The sequence below is a fragment of the Entelurus aequoreus genome, linkage group LG08, assembly GCF_033978785.1.
Source record: "Entelurus aequoreus isolate RoL-2023_Sb linkage group LG08, RoL_Eaeq_v1.1, whole genome shotgun sequence".
Classification (NCBI taxonomy): domain Eukaryota; kingdom Metazoa; phylum Chordata; class Actinopteri; order Syngnathiformes; family Syngnathidae; genus Entelurus; species Entelurus aequoreus.
In genome coordinates, this window is record NC_084738.1 from 67,303,595 (window position 1) to 67,316,094 (window position 12,500).

General features: G+C 38.2%; 2 protein-coding genes across 3 annotated transcripts in view; both read right to left on the reverse strand.

Annotated features, from left to right (window-relative positions):
• si:ch211-243g18.2 (uncharacterized protein LOC559906 homolog) overlaps positions 1-12,500 on the reverse strand; it is a 237,527-nt gene that overhangs the window by 136,394 nt on the left and 88,633 nt on the right. The window lies entirely within an intron of this gene.
• rbm18 (RNA binding motif protein 18) overlaps positions 664-12,500 on the reverse strand; it is a 29,707-nt gene continuing 17,870 nt past the window's right edge. For both annotated transcript variants that reach the window (XM_062057138.1, XM_062057140.1), the window contains exons 5-6: positions 11,324-11,424; positions 664-1,934 (exon numbers count right to left, since the gene is read on the reverse strand). In XM_062057138.1, the coding sequence (XP_061913122.1) occupies positions 1,763-1,934; positions 11,324-11,424 (273 nt within the window). In that variant the 3' untranslated portion in view covers positions 664-1,762. The remainder of the gene's footprint in view (positions 1,935-11,323; positions 11,425-12,500) is intronic.

Below are 12,500 nucleotides of genomic sequence, written 5' to 3' on the forward strand. Positions count from 1 at the left end.
GACTTATTTTTTCTTTAAGTGTCATTGCTCAAAAAATAATGAAGAATTAATGTTGTTATGAGTTATGCTATGAGCTCCAATTATTATATTATCTCAAATATTCCACTTTAAAATGTTATTGGGGGAAAATATTGCTTTTTTTGTGTTTTTTCCATAAAAAAACTGGGTTTTCTTTGACAAAAAGAGCATACAACTTAAATCTTGAAAAACACTTTATATTGACAGCTAGACCTAATGTTGATCTGGAGATTTAGACCTTGAATAATAATAATAATACTAAATAATGACACATTTTTTTTATATATTTTTTACCTAAACCCTTTGGAGTCCCCAGTATCAAGCCTGAGTGGAGGCCTAAATGTATATTTTTTTGTACATATATTGTATTGGTTTTTAAAATAAACAATATCAAAATGGCTCCCGCTTACTTTGATATTTCAGTGTGCGGCCCTCAGTGGAAAAAGTTTGGACACCCCTGATCTACATCAACAATATGATTTGCCTAAGTGGCTGGACAGAAAATGTTAAAAAAAAAGAAAAATAAAACAAAATAAAATAAAATGTGTGATTAATCTGATTTTTTTTTTAAAGCACTACGTGTAATATATCTGAATAATAATAAATGCATGTCATCAACAATATGATTTGCCTGAGTGGCTAGACAAGACATATTTAAAAAAAAAAAGGGTGATTAATCTGATTTAAAAAAAAATAGTTGACAGCAATACGTATAACATATGTCAATAGTAATAAATGCATTTTATCAACAATATGATTTTTCTGAGTGGCTGAAAAGGACATGTACAAATAAAATACAATAAAATGTGATTAATCAGATTTTTTTAAAGCACTATTGTAACATATTTCAATAATAATAAAAGCACTTTATCAACAATATGATTTGCCTGAGTGGCTGGACAGGACATGTTTTATAAAATAAAAAAAAATTCAGAAGTGTGATTAATCAGATTTGAAAAAATAATTGACAGCAATACGTATCCATCCATCCATTATCTACCGCTTGTCCCTTATGGGGTCGCAATACGTATAACATATCTTAATAATACTAATAAAAGCATATGATCAACAATATGATATTACTGTTTTATATTTTAATTTTTTATACTGTAAAACGTCTTGAAAAGTGCTATACCAAATAACATTTATTATTATTATTATTATTATGACTTGCCTGAGTGGCTGGACAGGACATGTTATAAAAAATTAATTAAAAAAATTAAAGTGTGATTAACCTGATTAAAAAAATAATTGACAGCAATTTGTATAACATATCTCAATAATAATGAATGCATTTTATCAAAAGTATGATTTGCTTGAGTGGCTGGACAGGACATGTAAAAAAATAAAACACAAATAGACCAATTAAGTGTGATTAATTTGATTTTGAAAATTAATTGACAGCACTACCTCAAACATATTTCAATAATAATAAATGACTTTTATTTTTACGATCTGTCCAGGGCCAATAAAAAATGCACTTTGGACACCCCCTGGCCGAGAGGCAGTCTGCTCTCAGTGCTGCTGAAGTGATGGGCGAGTGCAGGCTCGGACTTGACATAGGACTGGGTGGGTGCCTGAGAAGTAGAGGCTTGGGTACCTACAATATCCCTCGCCTAGTTTACGTGCGGTGATAGCGCCCCCTAGCATGTCTGCAAACAGCCCCAGCTGTAAACACTCGCACATACAAGCTGGCAATAAAGTCTCTCAATAAGAGCCAGCATTTGGCGGGCGGGGGATGGGGTCATCTCCTAAACCTGCGAAAGGGTCTGCTGTGAGATTTAGAGTAGGGCTCCCAGCGCTTCCTCTCGGGAGGCTTGTTGTAGACGTAGGCAGACGGTCCTGATAGATCATCATCCGGATTCTCCTCCATCATCTGCAGCTTGGCCTCGATGGCGCGGATCTTAGCGCTCGTACTTGACCGGGGAGAGAGAGGGAGATAGTTGGAGAAGATAAGTATGTGTAAATGGGGGTGTGCACGCTGGAGGGGGACGCAGGTGAGAGAGGGAGGGGGGGACAAGAAGATATAAGTATGTATAAATGGAGGTGTGCACGCTGGAGGGGGACGCAGGTGAGAGAGAGAGGGGGGGGACATATAAGTATGTATAAATGGAGGTGTGCACACTGGAGGAGGACGCAGGTGAGAGAGAGAAGGGGGACATATAAGTATTTTTAAATGGAGGTGTGCACGCTGGAGGGGGACGCAGGTGAGAGACAGAGGGGGGGGGGACATATAAGTATGTATAAATGGAGGTGTGCACGCTGGAGGGGGACGCAGGTGAGAGAGAGAGGGCGGGGGGACATATAAGTATGTATAAATGGAGGTGTGCACACTGGAGGGGGACGCAGGTGAGAGAGAGAGGGGGGGACATAAGTATGTATAAATAGAGGTATGCACGCTCGAGGGGGACGCAGGTGAGAGAGGTAGGCGGGGACATATAAGTATGTATAAATGGAGGTGTGCACACTGGAGGGGGACGCAGGTGAGAGAGAGAGAGGGGGGGACATATAAGTATGTATAAATGGAGGTGTGCACACTGGAGGGGGACGCAGGTGAGAGAGAGAGGGGGGGACATATAAGTATGTATAAATGGAGGTGTGCACACTGGAGGGGGACGCAGGTGAGAGAGAGAGAGGGGGGGACATATAAGTATGTATGAATGGAGGTGTGCACGCTGGAGGGGGACGCAGGTAAGAGAGAGAGGGGGGACATATAAGTATGTATAAATGGAGGTGTGCACACTGGAGGAGGACGCAGGTGAGAGAGAGGGGGGGGGGACATATATGTATGTATAAATGGAGGTGTGCATGCTGGAGGGGGACGCAGGTGAGAGAGAGAGAAGGGGGACATATAAGTATGTATAAATGGAGGTGTGCACACTGGAGGGGGACGCAGGTGAGAGAGAGAAGGGGGACATATAAGTATGTATAAATGGAGGTGTGCACACTGGAGGGGGACGCAGGTGAGAGAGAGAGGGGGGGGGACATATAAGTATGTATAAATGGAGGTGTGCACACTGGAGGAGGATGCAGGTGAGAGAGAGAAGGGGGACATATAAGTATTTTTAAATGGAGGTGTGCACGCTGGAGGGGGACGCAGGTGAGAGAGAGAAGGGGGACATATAAGTATGTATAAATGGAGGTGTGCACGCTGGAGGGGGACGCAGGTGAGAGAGAGAGGGGGGGGGGACATATAAGTATGTATAAATGGAGGTGTGCACACTGGAGGAGGACGCAGGTGAGAGAGAGAAGGGGGACATATAAGTATTTTTAAATGGAGGTGTGCACGCTGGAGGGGGACGCAGGTGAGAGAGAGAAGGGGGACATATAAGTATGTATAAATGGAGGTGTGCACACTGGAGGGGGACGCAGGTGAGAGAGAGAGGGGGGGACATAAGTATGTATAAATAGAGGTATGCACGCTCGAGGGGGACGCAGGTGAGAGAGGTAGGCGGGGACATATAAGTATGTATAAATGGAGGTGTGCACACTGGAGGGGGACGCAGGTGAGAGAGAGAGAGGGGGGGACATATAAGTATGTATAAATGGAGGTGTGCACACTGGAGGGGGACGCAGGTGAGAGAGAGAGGGGGGGACATATAAGTATGTATAAATGGAGGTGTGCACACTGGAGGGGGACGCAGGTGAGAGAGAGAGAGGGGGGGACATATAAGTATGTATGAATGGAGGTGTGCACGCTGGAGGGGGACGCAGGTGAGAGAGAGAGGGGGGGACATATAAGTATGTATAAATAGAGGTGTGCACACTGGAGGGGGACGCAGGTGAGAGAGAGAGGGGGGGCATATAAGTATGTATAAATGGAGGTGTGCACACTGGAGGGGGACGCAGGTGAGAGAGAGAAGGGGGACATATAAGTATGTATAAATGGAGGTGTGCACACTGGAGGGGGACGCAGGTGAGAGAGAGAGGGGGGGCATATAAGTATGTATAAATAGAGGTGTGCACACTGGAGGGGGACGCAGGTGAGAGAGAGAGGGGGGGACATAAGTATGTATAAATAGAGGTGTGCACACTGGAGGGGGACGCAGGTGAGAGAGAGAAGGGGGACATATAAGTATGTATAAATGGAGGTGTGCACACTGGAGGGGGACGCAGGTGAGAGAGAGAGGGGGGGACATATAAGTATGTATAAATGGAGGTGTGCACGCTGGAGGGGGATGCAGGTGAGAGAGAGAAGGGGGACATATAAGCAGTGTTGGGACTAATGCGTTACTAAGTAACGCGTTACTGTAACGCCGTTAGTTTCGGCGGTAACTAGTAATCTAACGCGTTATTTTTTTATATACAGTAACTCAGTTACCGTTACTGCATGATGCGTTACTGCGTTATTTTACGTTATTTTTATGTAGTATCGGCTAGAAACTGAAGATCTGAGTGTGTTTTATTGGAGCGCTCCGGTGGAAAAGAAGAGGCGTGCTTTCCCCCACCCACAGAAAGCACGTTCCTCCAGAGCCGTACTTCGGGTCTAACAACCTTCACTTTACCCGGAAGAGGGTCTTTACAGCTGAGGGTGAATGACGAGCCCGACGGTTTGTTGCAACTTTGTGACTTTATTGCACGCAGCCATCCACCAAGCTAGAGCACCTACACGCACTCACTAGGGATGTGCGTATCGATCCTGTGGTATCGATATATCGATACTCACACGCTACTCATTTGGCATTACTTTTCTGAAAAAAGTATCGATATAAACCAAAAAACGTGGGGGGTGCAAGCATCACTTTCAGATGTTTTTGATGACTTACTTAACTTACTATGTGCGGGGACACCCCTGTACCTGGCAGAGTATAGAGCTGGCCCAGTCACGTGACAGGAGACAGCGAATGAGCGTCGTCATCGTGCAACACACACACAGCCAGCCGACAGCGATGCAGCCAGGCATATCCAGTGTTGTCCAATTGTTGACTTAAAACAGGCATTGTTTTTTGTTTTTTTTAGTAATGTTTACTGAATATTTTTGTTTAAATGATTATCCTAAATTTAAATAATTTCCACACAGGGGAATTTACTGTTAGTTGAAAATTGCTTGAGTATTTAAAACAAGATAAGAAAGAGATACAATTAGGAGATTCTTCATCTTTGCATTACAGTTTTATTTTTTTCCAAGAAAATCTTGAAAAATATGGTTTAATGTGATTTTGGTTTTAATCTGTAACATGATTTCTTACATTTCGAAAACATTAGTCTATTTCATATTTCATTAATTGCTAATTATATTACAAACTTTAAAAAATAACTGCAGCTTCTTGCGATTCGGATTTGACAGTTAATTGGAAAGCCCTAATATCTAATTATTATTATATATAATATATAATTATTATTATATATAATATTTAATTTATTTTTAATATTTATGTTATTTATTTAAATTTTACCTTTATTATATATTGACCATAATAAATGTGGTATAAATGGTCTGTATTTGTCTTGTGATTTGTCTTAAATAATAACAATAGTAATAATATTTTTGACTGACAAAAATTGCCAATAAGAAATTAATGGTATCGGTTTCGGTATCGATGAAAATGCAAGAAAAAGTATCGGTATCATATCGAATCCTAAAAGTGTGGTATCGCCCATCCCTAGCACTCACTGTCGCCGCTCCCTCACCTCTCTCGCCCACTCACTCACTGACGTCACTCACCTCTCATGCTGTCATATCTTAAAGGGCCACACACACACACACACACACACATACGCTACTCTCATAACAACTAACAAGACATCATGGCGAAGCCAGAAGTCGAGTTTTTTAACATGGAGACATTCTCAATACTTTTCTTTTGTCGAGCACAAAGAAAATAACATTTTAGTTAAATGTAAGTTGTGTCTTGGATCAAAGATCCTATCTACTTAGAGTTAAAGTTAAAGTGCCATTATGTTGCAGCTATTTAAAATAGTTTTGTCAATTTTTTGTGGCCTGAAATAAATTGGCCCTTTGAAACATATCTTTGTCTTTGTGTGTTGTATGTAGACCACATTGCTTTCTGAGTTCAGTGATGCAAATGCATGTCAAGTTGATCAACAGATTGTATTATTCTCCAGTGCAATAACAGTACTGAAATGAAGGCTAAAAGGGCATTAATGGGAGCCTTAAAAAAAAGGAGGGAAAAAAGAAGTAACTAAATAGTTACTTTTCACAGTAACGCATTACTTTTTGGTGTAAGTAACTGAGTTAGTAACTGAGTTACTTTTGAAATAAAGTAACTAGTAATTGTAACTAGTTACTGGTTTTCAGTAACTAACCCAACACTGCATATAAGTATGTATAAATGGAGGTGTGCACACTGGAGGGGGATTCAGGTGAGAGAGGGGGGACATATAAGTATGTATAAATGAAGGTGTGCACACTGGAGGGGGATTCAGGTGAGAGAGAGAGGGGGGACATATAAGTATGTATAAATGGAGGTGTGCACACTGGAGGGGGATTCAGGTGAGAGAGGGGGGACATATAAGTATGTATAAATGAAGGTGTGCACACTGGAGGGGGACGCAGGTGAGAGAGAGAGGGGGGACATATAAGTATGTATAAATGGAGGTGTGCACACTGGAGGGGGATTCAGGTGAGAGAGGGGGGACATATAAGTATGTATAAATGAAGGTGTGCACACTGGAGGGGGACGCAGGTGAGAGAGAGAGGGGGGACATATAAGTATGTATAAATGGAGGTGTGCACACTGGAGGGGGATTCAGGTGAGAGAGAGAGGGGGGACATATAAGTATGTATAAATGGAGGTGTGCATGCTGGAGAGAGAGAGAGAAAGAGAGAGAGAGAGAGAGAGAGAGAGGAGGACAAGAAGATAAGTATGTATAAATGGAGGTGTGCACACTGGAGGGGGATGCAGGTGAGAGAGAGAAGGGGGACATATAAGTATGTATAAATGGAGGTGTGCATGCTAGAGAGAGAGAGAGAGAGAGAGAGAGGGAGAGAGAGAGAGAGAGAGGAGGACAAGAAGATAAGTATGTATAAATGGAGGTGTGCACACTGGAGGGGGACGCAGGTGAGAGAGCAGCCAGATGATATCTTGGCGCTGAAGGGAGTGTTATTATTTCCTCGGGAAGGGAGCCATTTGGAAGGCGACACTAGAGTCCAAGTGCGCGTGACGGCCTTTTTCCTCCCCCGAGGAGAGCCCTCGACGCTCGCACACCATCTCTGAGAGCTCCCACTCTGCACACTTGTGCCCGCATGCAAATAAAGTCATCCGTGCCGTCATCTTGTCAAGATGTCAACGCTACATAAAATAAAATAAAGTCATTCGTGCCGTCATCTTGTCAAGATGTCAACGCTACATAAAATAAAATAAAGTCATCCGTGCCTTCATCTTGTCAAGATGTCAACGCTACATAAAAGTGCATATCAGAGAAAAGAGGTGACAATGCACGGCAGTACACCACCACCTAATGAGTTCTTCCTTCTTCAAGATATATTCCAATAAGCAAGTGAAAAAACAATTAGAGAGCTACCACACGGATTATTTAGGGCGTCTTACAGGTTATACTGAAAAATAAAAGCTAAATATTAGGTGTGCATAAAAATTAATTTCCATAGTTGAATAAGTAAGACAGGGCAAATTCATGTTACACAGGCGTTATTTCTTAGCACTAAACCTGCAGAAAATAGTTCTTCATGTTTCTCTATGTTAACATTGTCACACTTTGCACTATTTTCTTACACTTTATGACTCATTTCTTACATATTCCTTCATTTTAAGAGCTTATTATTAAGTGTTCAATGTGATTTTAACATGTTGTTGACATTGTTTGTTTTCCATGTTTGTGTTGACATTTCCTTTCTGCCTTGATAGCTGAAGGATTATAAATCAGAGGAAAGTTACATTTAAAATAAAATATATTTTTCTCCTGCTCCTTATTTTCCATAGGTCATAAAATATCAATAATTATCAATATCGACCAATATAATCGTTATATATATATAAACGTTAGCACTAAACCTGCAGAAAATAGTTCTTTATGTTTACATTTTCACACTTTGCACTATTTTCTTACACTTTATGAAGCATTTCTTACATATTCCTTCATTTTAAGAGCTTATTATTAAGTATTCAATGTGATTTTAACATGTTGTTGACATTGTTTGTTTTCCATGCTTGTGTTGACATTTCCTTTCTGCCTTGATAGCTGAAGGATTATAAATCAGAGGAAAGTTACATTTAAAATAAAATATATTTTTCTCCTGCTCCTTATTTTCCATAGGTCATAAAATATCAATAATTATCAATATCGACCAATATAATCCTAAAATTGTAATTACTGCATAACAAAAATGTATTTCCATAGTTGAATAAGAAAGACAGGGCAAATTCAAGTTACACAGACGTTATTTCTTAGCACTAAACCTGCAGAAAATAGTTCTTTATGTTTACATTTTCACACTTTGCACTATTTTCTTACACTTTATGAAATATTTCTTACATATTCCTTCATTTTAAGAGGTTATTATTAAGTGTTAAATGTGATTTTAACATGTTGTTGACATTGTTTGTTTTCCATGTTTGTGTTGACAATTCCTTTCTGCCTTGATAGCTGAAGGATTATATATCAGAGGAAGATTGCATTCAAAATAAAATCTATTTTTCTCCTGCTCCTTATTTTCCATAGGTCATAAAAATATCAATAATTATCAATATCGACCAATACAATCCTACAATTTAAATAATTACAGCATAACAAAAATGTATTTCCATAGTTGAATAAGAAAGACAGGGCAAATTCATGTTACACAGACATTATTTCTTAGCACTAAACCTGCAGATAATAGTTCTTTATGTTTACATTTTCACACTTTGCACTATTTTCTTACACTTTATGAAATATTTCTTACATATTCCTTCATTTTAAGAGGTTATTATTAAGTGTTCAATGTGATTTTAACATGTTGTTGACATTGTTTGTTTTCCATGTTTGTGTTGACAATTCCTTTCTGCCTTGATAGCTGAAGGATTATATATCAGAGGAAGATTGCATTCAAAATAAAATCTATTTTTCTCCTGCTCCTTATTTTCCATAGGTCATAAAAATATCAATAATTATCAATATCGACCAATACAATCCTACAATTTAAATAATTACAGCATAACAAAAATGTATTTCCATAGTTGAATAAGAAAGACAGGGCAAATTCATGTTACACAGACGTTATTTCTTAGCACTAAACCTGAGGAAAATAGCTCTTTATGTTTACATTTTCACACTTTGCACTATTTTCTTACACTTTATGAAATATTTCTTACATATTCCTTCATTTTAAGAGCTTATTATTAAGTGTTCAATGTGATTTTAACATGTTGTTGACATTGTTTGTTTTCCATGTTTGTGTTGACATTTCCTTTCTGCCTTGATAGCTGAAGGATTATATATCAGAGGAAGATTGCATTCAAAATAAAATCTATTTTTCTCCTGCTCCTTATTTTCCATAGGTCATAAAAATATCAATAATTATCAATATCGACCAATACAATCCTACAATTTAAATAATTACAGCATAACAAAAATTTATTTCCATAGTTGAATAAGAAAGACAGGGCAAATTCATGTTACACAGACGTTATTTCTTAGCACTAAACCTGCAGAAAATAGTTCTTTATGTTTACATTTTCACACTTTGCACTATTTTCTTACACTTTATGAACTATTTCTTACATATTCCTTCATTTTAAGAGGTTATTGTTACGTGTTCAATGTGATTTTAACATTTTGTTGACATTGTTTGGGTGTTTTCCATGCTTGTGTTGACATTTATTTTTTGCCTTGATAGCTAAATGATTATAAATCAGAGGAGGGTTACATTTACAGTAACATGAATTTTTCTCCTGCTCCTTATTTTCCATAGGTCATAAAAATATCAATAATTATGAATATCGACCAATATAATCTTAAAATTTTAATAATTACTACATAACAAAAATGTATTTCCATAGTTGAATAAGAATGACAGGGCAAATTCACAGACGTTATTTCTTAGCACTAAACCTGCAGAAAATAGTTCTTCTCTGGTTTCTTTAGGTTTACATTTTCACACTTTGCACTATTTTCTTACACTTTATGACTAATTTCTTACACATTCCTTCATTTTAAGTGCTTATTATTAAGTGTTCAATGTGATTTTCAACATGTTGTTGACATTGTTTGTTTTCCATGCTTGTGTTGACATTTCCTTTCTGCCTTGATAGTTGAGGGATTATAATCAGAGGAAGTTACATTTCAAATCAAATATATTTTTCTCCTGCTCCTTATTTTCCATAGGTCATAAAAATATCAATAATTATCAATATCGACCAATACAATCCTACAATTTAAATAATTACTGCATAACAAAAATGTATTTCCATAGTTGAATAAGAAAGACAGGGCAAATTCATGTTACACAGACGTTATTTCTTAGCACTAAACCTGCAGAAAATAGTTCTTTATGTTTACATTTTCACACTTTGCACTATTTTCTTACACTTTATGAACTATTTCTTACATATGCCTTCATTTTAAGAGGTTATTGTTAAGTGTTCAATGTGATTTTAACATTTTGTTGACATTGTTTGGGTGTTTTCCATGCTTGTGTTGACATTTATTTTTTGCCTTGATAGCTAAAGGATTATAAATCAGAGGAGGGTTACATTTACAGTAACATGAATTTTTCTCCTGCTCCTTATTTTCCATAGGTCATAAAAATATCAATAATTATCAATATCGACCAATATAATCTTAAAATTTTAATAATTACTACATAACAAAAATGTATTTCCATAGTTGAATAAGAATGACAGGGCAAATTCACAGACGTTATTTCTTAGCACTAAACCTGCAGAAAATAGTTCTTCTCTGGTTTCTTTAGGTTTACATTTTCACACTTTGCACTATTTTCTTACACTTTATGACTAATTTCTTACACATTCCTTCATTTTAAGTGCTTATTATTAAGTGTTCAATGTGATTTTCAACATGTTGTTGACATTGTTTGTTTTCCATGCTTGTGTTGACATTTCCTTTCTGCCTTGATAGTTGAGGGATTATAATCAGAGGAAGTTACATTTCAAATCAAATATATTTTTCTCCTGCTCCTTATTTTCCAGAGGTCTTAAAAACATCAATAATGATCGATATCAACCAATATAAAATACTTATTTACAACATGCAAACATGGCAAAAAATATATCGTCGTCAAAGTTGATCCTATTTCATACCATGTTGAAACTTAAATGCTGTTCTATGAATATGAATTGATAAGAATAAATCCATGGTTTGTGTGTGTAAAGTGTGCTCAAACAACCTGAGGTGGTTTGTCGCCAGCGCTCCGTCCGCCGCCGCCCCGCTGCTCGACGGCTCCAAGCTGGAAGGCATGGTCTTGTCGTTACGGAAACCTTCAAACCTCTGCAGATGATGACGATGACGATGGCCAGAGAAGAAATGGATGTGAACAAACAGCGATGGAGACACAGAAGCACAGAGGAGATAGGAGGAGACAAGGAGAGGAGGTCATCAAAGATGTAAGAAGGAATAACTTTGGGTCAAACAGATTGCGTCCAAAGTGAAGGAATGAAGGAGCTAGCCTAGCATTTAGCATCATTACTACAGAAGAAGCTGCAGAAAGTGAAAGGGAGGCAAGAATAAAGAGTCCATTTCCAGTCACTGAATTCTCTCCACACCTGTGGAGAAATAAAACAAAAACAAAGAAAAAAAATAGCGGTCATGTGACGGGTGAAACAAACATGGCCGAGGGAATGTTTGCCATGTACAAGTAAACATTGTGAAGGAGGACTAGGGCCAAATTCAAAAGAAAAGAGTTCAAATGTTGAATTTTTTTCCTTAGAGATCGATTGATGTTTTTTTAGGACCGATACTGATTATTAGTAGTCAAGGGAGCCGATAACCAATATTTATTTTCATTAAAAGTTAATGAATTATGAATAGTATATGTATATGGGGCGGTATAGCTCGGTTGGTTGAGTGGCCGTGTTAGCAACTTTGAGGGTTCCAGGTTCGATCCCCGCTTCCGCCATTCTAGTCACGGCTGTTGTGTCCTTGGGCAAGACACTTTACCCACCTGCTCCCGGTGCCACCCACACTGCTTTAAAATGTAACTTAGATATTGGCTTTCACTATGTAATAGCGCTTTGAGTCACTAGAGAAAAGTGCTATATAAATATAATTCACTTCACTTCACATGTCAGTAAACAACTGGACAAGGCTTTAAGTTGTTTTTTAAACATTATTTTTTAGGTCATACCATGCAAGCAGAAGTAGCTTTTGTAGCCCGTAACCTCTTTTAAAAAGTTCCAAATACTGTAACGCATGGTGATAATCGCTTTGAATCGAGAATTGCGTTGAATCGAGAATCGATTCTGAATGGAATAGTCATCCCAGGAATTGGAATCGTAACTAATCATTAGGTGCCCAAAGTTTCACACTCTTACGGCAAAAGTTGTTACGTTGGCCAACCAGGTCCC